We start from the raw sequence: 20,377 nt of genomic DNA, 5'->3' as shown, positions 1-20,377 counted from the left end.
TGAATATGATCCTATTATGCCGCCCTTTAAGAGAACCAAACCTGGTAGGCTAAAAAAGTTAAGAAAGAAAGCACCAGATGAGTTGAAAAGTGCTACTTCAATTAGTAGGCACTATGAACAAGCAAAATGTGGTAAATGTGGCGCATATGGACACAAAAAGAGAAGATGCAAAGAACCTCCTAAACAGGTTAAGTCTTTTAATACGCCTACTTTATTTTGTCATAGTATGTTCTAATCATATTTTAATTTCAAAGTATTTGTCTTTTGCTTGGTTAGGATGCTAACAAAGGGAAGAAATCAGATATGGCTGCCAATAGGAAGGACAAGGGTAAGGGAAAGTCATAGAAAAGTTGCAACAATTGACATTCCTATCACCTATGCTAGAGGTAGAGGTGCAACTAGAGGAGTACATAGAGGTAGAGGTGTTGGAAGAGGAAGGGGAAGAATTTGTGGAGGAGGTAATCCTCTTGGTCCTGATGGATTGTCATGCACTGGTGAGTCCCCTATATGTAGGAAAAGAGAAAGCTCATATGGTGTGGGAAGGAATTATTCAAGACTTGGAAATAAAAAAAAAAAAAACCAAAATGCTTCTACTTGTCTAAGTCGGCCAAGGACCCTACAACCAACCCAGAATATAGCAACTCAAGGGTCCCAACTAGGTGCAAATCAGTCCAACTCTACAGCTCCAATGTACCCTCACCTAGTCCAACTATTTCAACCCCCTCAATCAGCTTCAAATACTCAAGTATTTGGTTACTTCAATATATCATGTTAAAGGCCACTATAAAAATACTATCACCTCTGATTTTAATTTACATTCACTTGAACTGTATAGGTCATTATAAGGCAAACGAGGTTTGGGGGGGCAATGTTCAAGCAAACTCCAGTTTCTGGTGGCAATTCAGGACAAAGAACTAAAGTTGGAGCAACTTCTAGTCAAGTATCCAGTAACATTACACCTTCCTGCGAGGGGCCGTTTTAACCCAACTCAAAATATGATGCTTTCTAAGCACTTCCGTTGACTGTTCTGAAAACTTTTAGTAGTTACAATTTGGTGTCTTTTGTTTAGGATTTCAGTTTTGTTTGGGAACTTATGATCCCTATTTATGTTGTCTACTTTGCCAGCTTTATTGCTAAAACTATGCTGGATTAGTATGCTTTTGATTTAGTATTTAGATGTTGGATTGCTTGAAATAATGATTGATTTGAATACTTTTGCTATGTTTGGATGGCTTATGATGCCAAACTAAAGTACTTTAAGTAGTGGTTTCCTTAGTAGAGCATGACATAAAAGCACATTTTAATTGCTCTACAAGTTCATTTATTTTTGTGCAAACAAGGTTTGAAGTTCCAAAATTTTTTCATGTACCGATTCAGAAAATTTGTCCTTGATACTTCTTGTCAATTGTCACTGTGGTTAAATTTAGTTATTGAACACTAAAAGAAATTAGTTATTGAATTTTTACTTCTGCACATGAGTTTATTTTTGCGTATCCTTTACCGAGAAAAGTAAGGAAAGGTTAACTAGTATACTGTAGCTTGGTGGCATGAACAAGCATCCTTAGTATCAGTTTCATCATTCTATGTGTCAAGTTGTTTAGAGACATTGGATTTGCATTTTTGAGGTTTGATTATAGAGTGGATTACTAAGGAAAAAGGCAATAAACCTGTGTAAATGCAAAAATGCTAATGCAGATAGAATTACTTTTAGGCAATATTAGTATACACATCAAGTCAAAAAGATAAAACCATTGAAAATATCCTTTCATCAGCCTTTGCACCATTGAAATCAAGTTGATAAAGTTGACAGCTGGCTACTTTTGCTCTAGTTTTGATTTTTAAACTTTTATTCTGAATTCCAGTAAATAAATATCATGAATTTTGTATCTAAGAGGTCTAATAGGTTACTAGCATTCTTAACTTCTAGTTCTTTGGGTATTAACTTGAAATTAATCACTAAGTGCTCCAGCGTTATTGAAAGATTGCAAGACAGCATTATTGATACACTTGTCTCTTTATTCAATTGCTCTGGTTGCAAGTTTGAGATAGAACATGTTATTCATATCATAATCCCATAGGAAAGATGTATGGTGTATCCACGGTTCTTTTGTAATAGATTGTGCATTCCCATCAAATTTGTGATTGCGAAAAACATAATCATTCTTGCTTATGCTGAAATTGATGCCCAATATCTTGAAATATTTCCTGGTATAATAAGCGACTCCAGCACATAATGGGCCTAGGATATTGTTGTTCATCTAGAAGTGCATCTTCATTGCATATAAAGGTAACAAATACTGGTCCATGAACAATGATCACATTACCATCTCCTGTAAACCATCAGATGACTGCAACCTAGGCTTGCAAGATAAAACTGATTTTGAGAATTTTAGCAAGCTTCCTGGAAACTCCCTTCACTATATTGCGATAATTTGTTCCATCATTAATGATGCACCAATTATCACATGAAGTACAAAGCAGCCGCACCTTTAGATATACCTGTTGCAAGATAGAGAGAGTTCTACGCTAATTTGGGAAAATAGATTAAAAATGAAGATGAGATTTTGATATGGAGGCGGGAATGATTATCTGATAAAGAAGGGCATTTTGGGGACAAAAAAACCAAGGGTTCAAAATGTCTTTTTATTATTTTTGGGTTGGATGATTTTGGTCGAATTTGCCGAAAATTGATTTTCATGTAGTGATTTGCAAAAGATGAATAGTTGAAGGCAGTAGATTGCTGCAATTAAAAGTTTGGGGTGCACACTACAATTCGATAATAGTTTGAAGGTGCAAAATACAATTAACCCTACCAATTATACAATCTCTTAGCAAACAGTGAGGCTTCCCCCTTATCCATATCTTGATTTTATTAACTATAATTTAAAAAGTTAAATACTCAGAATTGAAAACGAAGAAGCAAAGTCCTTGTTTCGAAGAGACAATGTCAACTATCCAAGTAGGTTTCTCCAATTCTAAGAGCAATTTTAGGATGAATCTTTTCTTTCATAAAGAGTCACTTTTATGTACAAACATTTCCCTTAGTCCTTTCTCCCTTCTTCCTATGGGAAAATTGAAAATTTTCTTTTTTTTGCTCACTACTTTAGCTTTCACAGACTTTCATGCACTTAGACGTAAAGCTAAACTAGCAAACCATTTACAACTTAAGTCTTGAATGATCGCTAGTGCCGTACGGTGTGTTGGCTTATAGAAATTTAAGCAACCTGTGACAAGTGATATCAGAACTTTTTTTAAAATCATATCTTGACATAAATATACTCTCTACAATCTATTGAGTTCTTTTAGACATCAAATATCATCATTTAAACAACAAAATCATGAGAAAAGAAGATCTAAGATGCAAAACCTTAGAAAACTCATATAATGACTTAAAACACATGAAAAACGTTAGAACAACCAAGAAGCAAGGGAACTTGAATAGATGTGAAAAATCGTGATGAAATGTGTTCAGATTCCGAAAGTGAGACAAATCACTCCATATTGCAGAAGTTTAAGAGCTAAGAAATGGGTAACTTTAGGCCCGATTTTGAAGGTTCTAGAAGTGTTTTTTCAAGCAACCTTCCACACGAAACTCTTCTACTGCATCATAGAGTATCCAAAAACTAAGATTCGATTAAAAGAAGCCAATATGAAGGAGAAAATGTCGTCTGAACCCAGCCACCCTTCTAACCCATGCTCACTTTTTCCAGAATTTTTCTCTGCACTTTTTCTCTCGATTTTCTCTCCTCTTTTTGTTGTTTTTCCTTCCTTTCCCTTTGGCAACCACCTTCCTCTTTATCTCTTGTTGTCTTCCACCCTTCTCCAGCCTTTCCTTTTGCTTTTATATCAAATCCAAAATCTCAAATCCTCCCTTCAAAGGTGAGGATGAGCTGAGGTTTTTCATAGCAAATTAGAGCCACTAGATGGCTGTTAATCGAGAAGATTCTTGATGTTTGGATCAAGGCCAAGTGGCCACGTATCGAAGCGATCAAATGGAGGAAAAAAATGGAAGAAAATGAGTGAAAAATGGGACAGAATTTTGCAGCGGAGTTTCTTGTACTATTGCTCCTCTTCTTCGTACGAAGAAGAGGAGAAACCCAGCACACGTGGGTTTTTCTTCCTCTTTTTTTTTTTACAAAAATTGATTTTATTCACTTTTCATTTTTCTTTTTTTTTTTCTCTTTTCCTTTTCTTTTCCTGATTTTTCCAAAAAGAGTGATTTTTATCAAGAAATGGAAATGAAACAAAATAAATAAAATAAAATAAAATTTAACTAAAAATGAATAAATAAAATGATAAAATTTTGGTGTCCACAACTTGCCCCTCTTTGTCTGAGTTTCAAAAAAATTCAAGACAAAGACGTAGACACCAAATTATTCACTTGTTCAGCTCAACTGCAATCAAAACAGTTAGCAGAACTTAATTAATCAAAAAATTTAAACCTAGAAAATAAAAGGAATGGTGGGATAACCCAAACCTAACAAAATAAACGATCGGTGGGATAAAACCCAAACTCAATACGGTTGATGGGATAAAATTCAAACCCAACAAAATAAAAGGTTGGTGGGATAAAACTCAAACCCAACAAAATAAAAACGGTGGGTGGGATAAAACCCAAACTCGCCGAGGTTGTTGGGGTAAAACCCAAGCCCAACAAAATAAAAACGATCAGTGAGATAAAATCCAAATCCGCCGTAGTTGCTGAGGTAAAATTCAAATCCAACAAAATAAAAACGATCGGTGGGATAAAACCCAAACCCGCCGAGGTTTGTGAGGTAAAATCTAAACCCAACAAAATAATAACGGTCTGTGGGATAAAATCTAAACCCTTCGAGATTGGTGAGATAAAATCCAAACCTAACAAAATAAAATGTTGGTGGAATAAAATCCAAACCCGCTGAGGTTGGTGGGGTAAAACCCAAATTCAATAAAATAAAAATGGTCAGTGGGATAAAATCCAAATCCGTCGTGATTAGTGGATAAAATCCAAATCCAACAAAATAAAAATGATTGATGGGATAAAATCCAAACCCGTTGAGATTGGTGGGATAAAATCTAAACCCAATAAAATAAAAAGATGGTCAGTGGGATAAAACATAAACCCATCGAGATTGGTGGGATAAGATCCGAGTCCAACAAAATAAAAATGTTGGTAAGATAAAACTCGAGCCTAACAAAATAAAAATGTTAGTGGATAAAATCCGAGCCTAACAAAATAAATAATTGGTGGGATAAATCCGAGTCTAACACTGTTGGTGGGATAAAATCCGAATCCAACAAAATAAAAAACGTTAGTGGGATAAAATCAGAGCCTAACAAAATAAAGGATTAGTGAGATAAAACTCGAGTCTAACACCGTTGGTAGGATAAAATTCGGACCCAATAAAATAAAATGTTAGTGGGATAAAATCTGAACCTAACAAAATAAAGAGTTAGTGGGACAAAATCTGAGTCTAACATCGTTGGTGGGATAAAACCCGAGTCCAACAAAATAAAATGTTAGTGGGATAAAACTCGAACCTAACAAAATAAGAGTTTAGAAATAACTTCTGAAATCGCTCTTTTCAAAACTTGTCCCAGTGTAGGGCTTCTTTTTTTTCGTGATTGACCTTCCAATTCGCAAGATTCTGACTTGCGTTTTTTCATCAATTTCAGCCATAAATACCTGTACATGGGGGCTTATCAAAGTACAACATACACTTGAATTTCTTATTTTATTTTAAAAATTGATGCAACTACTACTCTTGAAAATAGCAGCGTTATCGAAGTCAAGTTTTGGACGATCGATTCGAAAGTATATTACTTAACTCTTGGGCTAAATCTTCAAATATATTACAAAAAATTGCTCCAGTGTGGGTCTATTTTGCGAAATCTCACAAATAAAAATTTGCCCTGGTATGGACCCATTTGGTTGTAAAAATTTTGTTCGGATGGCTCCCTATTTATTTGAACAAAGTAAGAAACTATGTTTCCTAAAATTTAGAAACTAATCACATACTAACATACAATGTGAAGTAATTTAAACGTCACGTTTAAACTCATGCAGAAGATTTCATGATGAATCTCTCAAAATAATATCAAATTACAAAATATTTCTTCCTCATTTTAGCATCGGTGCTTAGGGGGAATGATTATTTTTATCATTAGCTCATCCTTCAGGATCAAACAAGTGAGTATTATTTATAATTTTGAAATGGTTTAGGAAAATGGTATGTCAGGATCAGTCTTGTTTTTATGTCCAAATTGTATCTAATACATTTAATATCACATTTTAGCGAAAACAAATAGTTTGTCACCCTTATTTCTTGAGAAAATTCAGTCAACATATAAGTTCTATAAACTTGTAATATATGGGTAGAAGCGATAGTTAAACATATGGAAATAGATTATGGCCTTATGATCACGAGTGATTGGTAGATTCTTTAAGAGCATGATCCTTACTTCGAGTTATCATGAAGATAAGTCAACGATGGACTTTATGAGCTCATAATGTGATTTGAAAATGATAGTTAAAGAAATAAAATTTTCAAGGATATTGCACTGAAAATCGCATTTCTTCCCAAAAATTGCCCCAATTTTGAACTCAAAGATCTTGGATTTTATTTGACTTTTATCATCCCTCACTAAAGGATTCAGTATTGAATCTCTTTGCATTTTTTCTCATTTTCTCTGCTCTTTTTTTTTTGTCTCTTCACATTTTCCTTTTTCTTTGTCTTCTTCGTTTTTTTTTTCAATACCGAAATGCCAAAAATGATAGAATTGAGAATCCCCAAACTTTTTAGATTATAGATGCCCCCTCTCTTTTCTTTTCTTTTTTAAAAAAAATTGGAGCCCAAATATTAATGATAGAATTAAATTCCTCCAATTTGTAGTTCCCTCTCTTCTTTTTAATTTTAGCATTTTTCTTTTTTTCTTTTTGAAAAATTCTCCAATCTCCTTCGCCAATGCGGGGTGCGATCATAAGTGTTTTTGAGAAGAACCACTCATTTTAGCTCAAATGAGAATGCAAGGGACAAACAGTATTTAAATTGTAGAAACGACGGCTAAAACATCATTTTTACGTCTCATGACAACCAAATTAAAGAGTAGCTCATTGAGAACCCATTCCGTTTTGATATTTGAAAATTTTTCCAATGTAGAGTAATGATCATTAAGGCTCTTAGTTGAAACAAAATTATCCCTTTAAAGGCTCAAATGAGAGAGCAAATGATAAAATCTATATAGGTAGAGAAACAAACGCTTGAGGTATTATTCCAAATTCTCAAAAATAAATAAGAATAATGTACATTTTTGCTTTCTCTCAGATGTGGATTGAATTTGGTTAAATACAATGGGCATTTTGAAAATAAAAATTGCCACACTCTAAAGTTTGTCAACCAATATGACTGATTTTGAAGGCTTGATAGAAGCGGGCAAAATATGAATAGTAAAGATGAAAGGGAAATAGATATCATAGTTGGTCTATTGAGACAAACTAACCAGCTTGAGTGATCTCTTTTGATTCCAAGCGCTTTTATTGAATAGTCTGGACCGCAAATCTTATGCATGTAAAGATTTTAGACAATTAAACATGCACTTGTGAATTTTCAGAGAAGAAGTTGAAAAGCTAAACTTAGTCTTATTTCTTAAAATTCATCATGAAATCCCTTAATTAGCCAATCAAGAATGAAATATACATGATTATATACAACAATAATTGTCTATATGAAAAACTTTATTGCTGGAAATGTTGAAACAAAATTTCTTGTTCAACTATAATACAAAAGAGAAAAAAAAATCTCTAAAGAGCTCCACTTTCATATATACACACTTTTTGTCTCCTTTTTCTTTTGGAACAAAATGTATTAACAAATCAAATAAACACGATTTTTTTTACAAACAATTATGAAGTCTCTTAGATGCTTTAGCCTAGAGCTTCCAGATGGATTCTTCATGTTTTTACATTGTAGGATCTGTCCAAAAATCAAGTAATACTTGTTATTTTTTAAAATTTATCAAACCAAAATTGTTATCGGATATAGAAAAAATATTTTTACCTTATTGAAATATCCTTTACAAATGCAGGGGTGGGGGAAAAATAAAAAAAAATACCTAGAGTTAGTAAGTAAAACTGTAAAATCGGTATACATGTCCTATGGAGGAATCTTTTTATGTCAAGGGTAGGTCTAGTATAAAAAATGTAATCTTCTGGGGTAAGCATCATACAATATCTGATGGATCCGATCAATTTATTAATATTCGAATGAAAAATAATTTGAAAAAAAATTTGACTAATTGGAGTGACAGAAGACATTTGATCTAATAGGATGAGGACAAAGTGCGAATGGATTGATTGCTTTGATTAACACATAAGGTGATGTTAAAAGTCAATTTAGCATGAAAGAAGCTATTTTTGAAAATATTGCAATGTCTCGACTAGTTTTTTTAGTAAACGATAGATTGAAACCCTAAAAAAAATAAATTGATCAAATGGATCGAATGAAATTGATGATTTATTCAAAATTAACTGGTTGGTCAAATAGATAAAATGGATTGACGTTTTATTCAAAATTGATTGGATTGTCCTAAAAATGAATAAATTGGTCAAAAGGATTGAATGAAATTGACGGTTTATTTAAAAATTAATTGGGTTGTCTTAAAAGTGAACAAACAGGTCAAACGAATTGAATGGATTTGACGATTATTTCAAAAAATTGACTGTATCGTCCGCCCATTTGTAGTTTGAAATTTCACAAATTTTGTTGCATTGCATTAATCTATGAGTATTCTAAAATCAAGATTTGGCCTCGATATATTTATTATTTCAACAATGAGGAATTATTTGTAAATTTTTTTTAATTTAGTGTCATTTACGCCATGGAATTTTACCAACTCTGATATGATGGTCAAAAAATGATTATTAGATGCTCATATTCTAATGTGTGAAAGTTGTTCTATCATCAATGATGTCAATATCATGAAAAATCGGATTCTACCTTACCTCTTGCGCTACCTCTTTGGATGGTACAAGAAATATAAACATGTAAGTCTTATTGAATTATATATCCGAGATACAAGGTAGTTTATCCCTAACATAGGATTCCTTATATGGCATTCCCTTCTAAGGTTGATGCATGATGCCAATTTATTAAAACGAGTAAATATATGCGATAATGAAAATCAAACATGACCTGAAAGAACCCTTTTTATATGCCAGGCTAGGCATAAGATGAAGTACAATGTTATGGCACTAAAATGCAATAACTTGTAATTTATATATGTGAGAATCTATTTATGGGCTCTAAAAAGAGTACCATGCTGGACTCTTATTTTCTGAAATTAGTGGATGCAAGAGAAAAAAAGGAAGGTTAGTTTAACAAATAATACATAACACGTTAGAGTAAGAAAATGATACAAAAATGTAAGGTAAAGAAAGAGGGGTAAAATCCCTCCCCTTGTGTCTAGTGTTCCTAGTTGGGTAAGATTGACCCTATCCTAGACAATTTCTAGTATGGATCCATGAGATTGGGTTCACTAATACATCTAGACTCGATAAGGTTTCAGATTCTCAAACTTTCAGACCAAGAGGCGAAAGGTCATCAATCCCAAAGCCTCCAGTAGGTGGTTCGAGTGATCCCTCAGACATTGCTACGTGCACGTCGTGCCACGGCCACATGTCCAAGTGAATCGATCCTAATCCTAATAGAGAGGAGTGGTGTGACAACAACTAAAAAAAAAAAGATGAAGGGTTATAAATAAATAGCGTATGCACGTATGAAGTGTTCCTTTGAGGGGAGGGATTAAATACCATCAAATATAGGTTATGGTTCTAAGTCGGCTATACCCCCTTCCCAAGATGCAAAGCGTGATATAAATACATAAACATAAGTAAATGAAAGTAAATAAACAAACTATGCATCATATACACGGATATCGAGACGATTGCACGTGTGAAATGCAAGAAACCCTAAAAAGAAAAAAAATGCAATCTAAAACATTCTAATGTGATATGTAAAAAGGTTAGAAAAAGAAACGGATTGACTAAATCAAGTGCTCGAATTCTCTAAAAATCCCCAGTGGAGTCGCCAACTATCGTGCCCTTTTTTTTTGAAATAAAAATTACGGGTTATAAAAAATGAACTTTTGATTTTTGAGTGAAAATGAGTTTGATTTTTAGAGAATAAATAAAGAAAAATGGCCTAACATAGGATTTAAAAAGTGCAATGATTTTGGCCCAAAATAATAGTCTAAAAAGGATTTTTAAAAAAAATAGAAGTCGCCACTTGATATCGAGTTTAAATGTACCAAATCACCTAAAAATATGTTTTTTTAATAAAAATAAACAAAACCCTTTTTAGAAGATTATAGGTTTTCGAAAAACAAGAGAAAAGAGTTCGAGAGTCACGGTTGAAAAAAGAGAATACAAAGATTTGATCTAAGACACCCTTTCAACCTAACCAAAACTAGTTGTGTGATTTAGTCAAAAATTTTCTTAATATAACCTATAAAACTTATCATATTCGAATGTTTCTACATGGATGCAAAATCTAAACTTAGGAGGATATCGGGGGCTCAGAATATCTCTTCAAAATTTAATTGGTGTCAATCGAATTAATTGCGACGCCAAAGAATGACTCTTTGAAGAGATCACGAATATACAATATGAGGCCCAAAGGAAAAAAAATTATAATATATGAATATACGTGACCTAAAAGGGAGGAATGCAACATAACGGGTGCGGGGGACTAACATTCGTGACTCGATTTTTCTTTTTATAGAGGGGATACGAGCGTGCTAAGACCAAATAACCATATTCGTTCGTTTTCCATATTTAAAGGGTGCTCCCTAATCTAATCAAGTAAATGAACTAACATATTTCTAATTTTTCTTAAATGGAATGCAAGTCTAAATGTCATGTTACGCACATAGGGATAAAAGATATACTTATAGAGAAATATCATGCAAAATGGTAAAGTTCCTAAAAAGAAGAAAATATGCATGAAATGTAGTGATTGTCACGTCACGCAAACATGATTTAGCGAGTGGATAGTTTCTAAGGGTCTAGTTTTGGACTAACCCATTTCTACAAGTCATGCAAATAAGAGTCTAACTATTACATTCGGGGCCCTAGCTACAATCTAAGAGGGGAATTTTGTGTTGTAAAATATAAGTATATTTCAAAAGTTTTGTCCCACATCGAAAAATGAGAAGGATTGCTTTCTCTATCCCACATCGAAAAATGAGAAGAATTGCAGTCTTTGTCCCACATCGGAAGTGAGAAGGGTTGCACCTCATTCTAAAATCTATAAATAGCACCTATTCCCTCCTCAAAAAGGCACTTCGACAGCTTCAATTGATACCTTCCTAATAGCTGCTCGGACTCTCTCTATCTCTTTTATTTCTGTCAGTCGATACCTTCCTGACAATTTTGTTCTCATCTTCTCTCTCTATATCTGCTGGTTTAATTTGCTAGTTTTGGTCCTTCTAGTTTGCAACAAGAAGAAAGCCTGTCTTTCTTGTTCGCAACAAGAAGAAGGCTTGTTTAATGTTGGGGAGACATTTCAATTTCATGAAATAGTTTCTTAGGACAGTGCTACAAACGACTCAAACCATAGTGTTAACATTGTTGTGGCCGTTCCCACAACAATCTAAGAAACTATAGCCTCCGACAGTGTTAACACCACACAACCTTCATCCGCAGCAACAGTAGTCGCAATACCATTTGCTAAGCCTTTTTCTGACGTCTCCAAAATTGAAATTTTTGCAAATAAAAATTTCAAAAGGTGGCAAGAATGTGTACACTCCCTACTCAACATTCATGCAGTGGATTAAGCACTGATAGAATCCCAACTTGCTGCGATCGTGGATATTAAGATACAAGAATCATGACAATATGTCAATAAGGTATGTCGTCATACTATTTTACAAACACTCTCAAATGAAATATTTGACGTGTATTGTAGCTACAAGCAAGCCAAGACAATTTGGGAAGCTTTGGTAACAAAGTTATCGTCGAAAATACAACCAAACAAAAATTCATCGTAGGAAAGTACAAGCAGTAGCAAATGACTGACGACAAAGAAATGAAAACCCAAATCATGGAATACCAAATGCTACTCGAGGACTTGAAAAATGAAGACATCATGCTGCCTGAGAAATTTGCTGCAGGCATGCTAATTGAAAAACTGCCTGAGTCATGGGGTAACTACAAAAATAACTTGAAGCATAAGGAGAAAAATTACACCATTGATGAGCTCATGAAATACATCCTGGTTGAAGATTCAAACAGAAAGGAGTTAAGAGCTGCCAATGCAAAGGAAATGAGCTTCAGAGCTAATCTAGTCCAAAACAACAATCAAAGGTACGCCAATAAGTCCCAGTATAATGGACCAAAAAATCCCAACTACAAGCCCAATATTCCCAATTTTAAGAAAAAGAAAGGCAACTGCTATTATTGTGAAAAACCAGGACATTATGTTGCCCAGTGTAGATACAATAAAGGTGACAAAATAAATGCTAATCCTCCTAAAGTTAATTTAACCGAAAGAGATGAAATAATTGCTGCAGTCATCTCTCAAATGAACATTGCAGCTAATGTGAAAGAATGGGTGGTAGACTCTGGGGCTACTCGGCACATATGTGCAAATCGAGAAGCGTTTTCCTTCTATACTTCAATAGGGGATGATGAAAAAGTAGTCTACCTTGGAGACTCACGAACTGCTAAAGTTCTGGGTAAGGGCAAAGTGCTCTTGAAACTCACTTCAGGAAAAACTTTGGCTCTTATTGATGTGCTGCATGTGCCAAACATTCGGGCAAATCTGGTTTCTGTAGCATTGCTAGAAAAAGTTGGGATGAAAGTGTCATTCGAATCTGATAAGATTTTAATGACAAAAAATAATGTATTTGTGGGAAATACTATTGTAACCAGGGACTTTTTGTACTTAAATTTCAAATGTTCTTAATGAGAATGCTTCTTTTTCTACTTTTATTGTTGATTCAATTTCTTTATGGCATGCTAGATTAGGACATGTTAATACAGGTTATATAAAGAAAATGCAATCTAGTGGCCTAATTTCTGGTATTAATGATAAAATGGACAAATGTGAAATATGTGCAGAAACCAAAATAACAAAGAAAAGTTGTGTAAGTGTCCAAAGAGAAACTGAATTATTAAGTTCAATTCACACAGACTTAGGTGATTTGAAACAAACTATGACTAGAGGAGGCAAAAGACATTATGTTACTTTTATAGATGATTACTCTAGATACACTAAACTTTATTTACTTAGAAATAAAGATGATACTCATAATGCCTTTTTATCCTATAAGTCTGAAGTAGAAAATCAACTTAATAAAATGATAAAAAGAATTAGATCAGATAGAGGAGGTGAATATTTAGTTTTGGATAGCTTTTGTGAACATAAAGGTATAATACATGAAGTAACACCACCATATTCACCACAATCTAATGGTGTAACTGAAAAGAAAAATAGAACACTAAAAGAAATGATGAACTCCATGTTAGTTAGTTTTCATGCTCCTGATAATTTGTGGGGGGGGAAGCTATTTTATCTGCTTGTCATTTACAAAATAGAATTTCACATAAAAGAACTGGCAAAATACCTTATGAGTTATGAAAAAATTATAAACCTAATTTGAAATATCTGAAAGTGTGGGGGTGTTTAGCTAACGTATTATTGCTTGAATCTAAGAAAAGAAAATTAAGTTCTAAAACTTCTGATTGTATGTTTATTGGATATGCTGAACATAGTGCTGCATATAGATTTCTTGTTTTAAGAAGTGATGTACTTGATTGTAATACAATCATTGAGACAAAGAATGCTGAATTTTTTGAACATATTTTTCCAATGTCTAATAAAATTTCTCATGCACCTGTTGAAATAAATAAAGAAATAACCTCTAATGAGGAATTGAGAAGGAGTAAAAGGACAAGAAAAGAATTTTCCTATGGAAATGATTTTCAAACCTTTTTTGTTGATAATGATCCTTTAACTTATTTTGATGCTATTCTTTTTCTGATAGCAAATTTTGAAAAGAAGCAATTAAAACTGAAATTGGCTCTATTATGAAAAATAAAACTTGGATTTTGGTAGACTTACCACCTGGTGCAAAACTTATTGGTTGCAAATGAATTTTTAAAAGAAAATATAATCCTGATGGCTCTATTGATAAATACAAAACTCATTTAGTAGCTAAGGGATTTTCTCAAAAATAATATTTTGATTATTTTGATACATTTGCACCAGTAACAAGAATTTCCTCTATTCGTGTTTTATTTGCTCTCATTTTTATTCATAAACTTTTTGTTCATCAAATGGATGTCAAAACAACCTTTTTAAATGGTGATTTAGAAAAAGAAATATACATTATCCAACCTGAGGGATGTATCATTTTTGGACAAGAAAATAAGATTTGTAAATTAACTAAATCTCTATATGGTCTAAAACATGCTCCTAAACAGTGGCATGAGAAATTTGATCAAGTATTGCTCAAAGACGGATTTTCATCTTTAGAAGTGGATAAATGTGCATATATTAAAATTGTAAATAATCAATATGTGATAATTAGTTTGTATGTGGATGACATGCTTATATTTGGTACTAGTCTATATATTGTCAATAGTACTAAAGAATTTTTATCTTCCAATTTTGATATGAGAGATATGGGTGAAGTTAAAATGATATTGGGTGTTAAAATCATAAGGAGAGATGATGGTATAATGTTGTCACAAGAACATCATACAGAGAGACTTCTTAAGAAGTTTCAAAATTATGATGTGACACCTGTAATCAATCCCTCTGATGCTAACACTCAATTAAAGAAAAATAATAGTGACCCGGTTGCTCAGTCAAAATATGCACAGATTATTGGGAGTCTGATGTATTTAATGAATTTTACAAGACCAGATATAGCCTATTCTGTATGTAGACTGAGTAGATATACTCATAATCCCAATCGTGAGCATTGGTTTGCATTGGTCAGACTAATGAAATATTTGAAAGGTACCATAAATTATGCTATTTTATATAGTGGATTTCCCACGGTACTAGAAGGATACAGTGATGCTAATTGGATCTCTGATTCAAATGATACAAAATTCACTAGTGGTTATGTGTTCACCATTGGTGGCGGTGCAGTAGCGTAGAAGTCAGCCAGGCAGACAGTTATTGCTAGGTCAACTATGGAGTCAGAGATAATAGCTCTGGAGTTGACTGGTACTAAGGCTGATTGATTAAGGAATTTCTTAGCCAATATTCCTTCAAATAAGGATCCATTGCCTCCCGTGCCTATACATAGTGATTGTCAAGCGGCTATTACTATTGCTAAAATTAGATCGTATAATTGTAAAAGTCGACACATGAGATTGAGACATGATGTCGTAAAGCAACTGTTTAGAAATGGAATTATTTCCATTAATTTTGTGACGTCAGAACTGAATTTGGCCAATCCTCTGACTAAACTCGTAGGAAGAAAATTGATTCTTCAAACTTCAAAAGAAATGGGATTTCGACCAACAAATAGTCAATAGAGATAGTAACCCAACCTATGTGATTGGTGATCCCATGAAGTAGGTTCATATGGGTAATAACAAATCAATATTGACCGTAAAGAGGAGCACATAAAACAAGTCAATAACAAGTTAAAATATAAGCACTCAAAACATGCAATGCACATAAAATACATTGGAGCACATAAAGAATTTAAAATAATAAAAGAGATTACCTCCCTTGAAGTTGTGGTTAAATGAGGTGAAATTTGCCTTAATTATACTCTAAAATCAACAAAATAATCAAGACACCAATTTAATTATAAATAAATTGAAATAATCATGAAATCTACCAATCAAAGTACTTAAATGAAGTATAATTAACAATTAAAGAAGAAAAGCAACTTGTATTTAAGGAATAAAAACTGTTAGGGACCTAATTGCAAAATTTAAGAAAATTTTTAGGGTTAAATTGTAATTATCACAAAGATTAGGGCTCAAAATTAAAGAAAAATAACGTTTATGGACCAAATGGAAATTAAAATAAGGATCTAATTAAAAGAAATCAAAGGTTTAGGGCCTTAGTATAATTAATCAAAACTCCAGGGCATTAAAATTTCCTTAAGAGAACGGCCCATTGAACCATATTATTATGTCCTTGGGCCAACACTCCCAGATCCAATCCAAAGTCCTAATGAAAAGGAGTGGACCAGCCCACTTATTTTCTAAATCAAACCCAGCCAAAAATGGTAGACTTAAACAACAAAACCCACAGACGACCCAACACGAAAATCAACTTCTTGGTCCAATTATTTAACCCAAAAACATGTCTCTTTCACCATCAAACAGCCCAAATGGATCAAACTTCATAAAGCCAAACAAAAATCGTTGGAACAGAACCAAGAACTTCCGGCAGGTCAACCCGTTTGGATGAAGATTCCGGCGGGTAACCTGGAAAAATTCCTGCCATCTTGGCCAGAAAATTGCCGGAATCCATTTTTTGGCTTTTTTTAAAACCAGATCTTGACATAAATATAGTCTTTACAATCTATTGAGTTCTTTTAGACACCAAATATCATCATTTAAACAACAAAATCATGAGAAAAAGAAGATCTAAGATGCAAAACCTTAGAAAACTTATATAATGACTTAAAACACATGAAAAGCGTTAGAACAACTAAGAAGCAAGGGTTAAAATTACTTGAGGAAGCTAGGGAACTTGAATAGATGCGAAAAATTGTGATGAAATGTGTTCAGATTCCGAAAGTGAGACAAATCACTCCATATTGCAGAAGTTTAAGAGTTGAGAAATGGGTGACTTTAGGCCCGATTTTGAAGGTTCTGGAAGTGTTTTTTCAAGCAACCTTCCATGCAAAAACTCTTCTACTGCATCATAGAGTATCCAGAAACTAAGATTCGATCTAAAAGAAGCCAATATGAAGGAGAAAATGTCGTTTGAACCCAGCCACCCTTCCAACCTTGGCTCACTTTTTCCAGAATTTTTCTCTGCACTTTTTCTCTCGATTTTCTCTCCTTTTTTGTTGTTTTTCCTTCCTTTCCCTTTGGCAGCCGCCTCCCTCTTTATCTCTTGTTGTCCTCCTCCCTTCTCCAGCCTTTCCTTTTGCTTTTATATCAAACCCAAAATCTCAAACCCTTCCTTCAAAGGTGAGGATGAGTTGAGGTTTTTCATAGCAAATTAGAGCCACTAGATGGCTGTTAATCCAGAAGATTCTTGATGTTTGGATCAAGGCCAGGTGGCCGCGTATCGAAGCGATCAAATGGAGGAAAAAAATGGAAGAAGATGAGTGAAAAATGGGATGGAATTTTGCAGCGGAGTTTCTTGTACGAAGAAGAGGAGAAACCCAGCGCACGAGGGTTTTCCCTTCTTTTTTTTTTCTTACAAAAACTGATTTTTTTCACTTTTCATTTTTCTCTTTTTTTTTCTTTTCCTGATTTTTCAAAAAAGAGTGATTTTTATCAAGAAATAGAAATGAAACAAAATAAATAAAATAAAATAAAATTTAACTAAAAATGAATAAATAAAATGATAAAATTTTGGTGTCTACAGAAGTATCAGAATTTTTTACTCATATGAAGGTAAAGAATTTTAATATTAGGTTACGGGAAAAAAAAAGCATTGAAGGAAAAGAAGCGTGCCAAGGATTTTCCGTTTTAATAGCCTATTTCAGTTCGGGCCTCAGTTTTTCTCGACCCAGTTATGTGACCCATATGAGATTCTTTCCCGTCTCTCAGTTTATCTTTTATATATATATATTTATTTAAATTAAATAAAAATCAAGACCCGACTTAATATATCAACGGTCTAATTTGTGAATTTCCCGGGGCTGCGGGACGAATTAGGAAATCACCTCTGCTTCCACGCGGGACTTTCCTTTTTCTGATAGCTGTTTCCTTTATATAATGATCAGTACCCTACTGGTCGTTAAACAGATTACTCGCTAAGAAATTGCAGAGCGACTGAATTATCACGTCAAGGAGGCAGGAGAAAAAAAAAACCCACATAGGATATCGTGCAGACAAGGATGGGCTCCGGGAAGAAGAAGATAGAAATAAAAAAAATTGAAAAAGAATCATCCCGAATGGTAACATTCTCGAAAAGACGCAAGGGTCTTTTCAAGAAAGTTCGAGAATTGCAAGCCAAAATTGGGGCCAACGTTGTCGTGATTGTCTTCTCGCCGGCCGGGAATCCCTACACGATCGGAGATGTATCGTTGTTCGATAATGCTCTGAACAAGGGTACGTGCCCTGCTTCTGGTGGTGCTACATTTAATGGTTTCGATTTCGAGAAAGGTGGGAAGGATGCGAATGCTTTTTGTGCAAGTACGAGCAACGGTTTGCGAGAATGGTTGAATGGGATAGACGTGGATGGTTGTTCCGAAATCGAGAAATTATTGCACATGAAAGAGCAGTTGCTGGTGGCTGGAGAGAGGATTCAGGGGCTGATTCGGTGAAACCTTCTTCGTTTCTGTAGAATTTTTTATTTTACTTTTTTTTTTGTGGTATTGGGTGATAGTTACTGTTTTGTTCTATTTCATATTAACTTTAAGAGTGTTTACTTGGGGGAATTGCCCGTAAATTCCACTGGTAAAGTACAAAAATTTGTTCTTAGGGGAAGGGAAGTCCCTCTAGCTTATCGTTCATCTGTATCTATATCTCTTTGTGCGACTAAAGAGTTATTGGTTTTGAGAAATAAATTGACATCGTGAATAACGTTTCTCGACCATGGACATGGAGCCCCATCTATCTGGAACAACTGTATTTGGTGGGCTCAAGTTTCAGAATGGTTGATGGTGCATTTTTTTTTGAAAAAAAAAAAAAAGAATACATATCAAACAATTTGTGCAAATTAATGATTATGATTCTAAGAACCCATGCTTGTCTGCCATTAGGTTGGTAATCCTAACCTAAATGAAGCTTTTGATTATTCAAATCATAATATATTTGAATTTTGGGACAAATAAATGCATTGGAGCATTTGGTTGATCCTTTAGCGTTCCTGTCACAAAATGACCTCTTCTTTCACAAAAGTGCATTATCATATTGAACCAAGGCGAAGACGTTAGACAAATATTATATGTTCAACTAGTTAGGACGAGAGTCATCAGTGTAAACCCCACAAAATTTGAATTTTTTTATATTTAAAAAATACAAAAAAAGACAGTACTACTATTAAAATTACACATATATATATATGTGTGTGTGTGTGTGTGTATTATTAATAAATACAATATATAGCATACCAAATTAAAATCATATTCAAATAAATCACAACAAAATTAAGCAATAAAGTTATCAATAACAAACTTAAAATCCTAAATTTCAATATGTTTTTGCTAAAAATTATGAGATCTTATGTAATGCTCAATTGCTCACGCCTACACCTTTATGTTTCTTTAATAACAAAATCACTTTGTGGATAGAGAGGAGTTAGTATTTGTGGATTCTTAAAGTTAATATGTAATCAATTTTTGGGTTTGATTTTAAGTTCTCTGTTTCTTGTTTTACATCTACTAGCAAAATATGGTCATGCGCAAAATATTTTTAAATATGCCCAGTATTGATTAATAATGATAAAAATTGTGCTTAATTAGTTGTTAATTTGTTAAGGAGAATTTAGTTATCCATGAAAAAATTTCTTCTTTTTTTTTTTGGAAAAATGTTTTAAATAATTAAATATATACTTTTTAGTAGTATAATTTAGTAGTTGAAAATAAATTGCATACATGCTTTAGGTGTTAGGAAAGTATGATGGAGTACTATAATGAAGCATCTTAGCAAAAGATGGATGCAACCTCGAAGCCAATAAATGGGTAAATGGTATAGGTAAACGATTCACAAGAATGAAACTTGTCTAAAGCAAATAATTCTAAAAAGTCTATTTTTTTATATATATCTTGATAAGAAAAGCATTTATCCTAAACTTAAATAGTACTCTAGTAGCTAACATGACAACTAATTTTACATTGACAAGCAGATTAGTTTAGGGCTGCGTTCGAGTCCAATCGAGCTCGAGTAGTGACTGGACTCGAGCTCGACTTGATGTAAAATAACTAACCTCGAGATCGTTTGGAAAAAAAAAAAATTAACTTGCCTTGTAACTTTCAATGGATCATTCTCCATAACACAATTCATCCATTGGTACTGCACACAACTCCACTGTTGCCTCCATTTTCCCCAGCTCTAGGCAGGATTTTCCTTCAAACCTTTTCGCCATATATACATAACCACTATAAGCTTGCCTTAACAATCACATCAATTCCACGTGCCTCCAAGTTAACAAGTACAGCTCCATCAAAGTTTGCTTTCACCAATACCCAAATTCGAACTGTATTAATTTGCTGAGACCACTGCTGACACAGTCCACCACCG

At 33.6% G+C, this 20,377-nt stretch overlaps 1 protein-coding gene across 1 annotated transcript; it reads left to right on the top strand.

Moving 5' to 3' along the window:
• Positions 1-18,030: 18,030 nt before the first annotated feature.
• LOC140008676 (MADS-box transcription factor 23-like) lies at positions 18,031-18,459 on the top strand. The gene has a single exon (XM_072053520.1). The coding sequence runs from the start codon at positions 18,031-18,033 to the stop codon at positions 18,457-18,459; it is 429 nt and encodes a 142-aa protein (XP_071909621.1).
• Positions 18,460-20,377: the final 1,918 nt, after the last annotated feature.

The sequence above is a fragment of the Coffea arabica genome, chromosome 6c (genome assembly GCF_036785885.1).
Source record: "Coffea arabica cultivar ET-39 chromosome 6c, Coffea Arabica ET-39 HiFi, whole genome shotgun sequence".
Classification (NCBI taxonomy): domain Eukaryota; kingdom Viridiplantae; phylum Streptophyta; class Magnoliopsida; order Gentianales; family Rubiaceae; genus Coffea; species Coffea arabica.
Note: the sequence above shows the minus strand (reverse complement) of the source record. Positions and strands in the feature narration are given on the sequence as shown.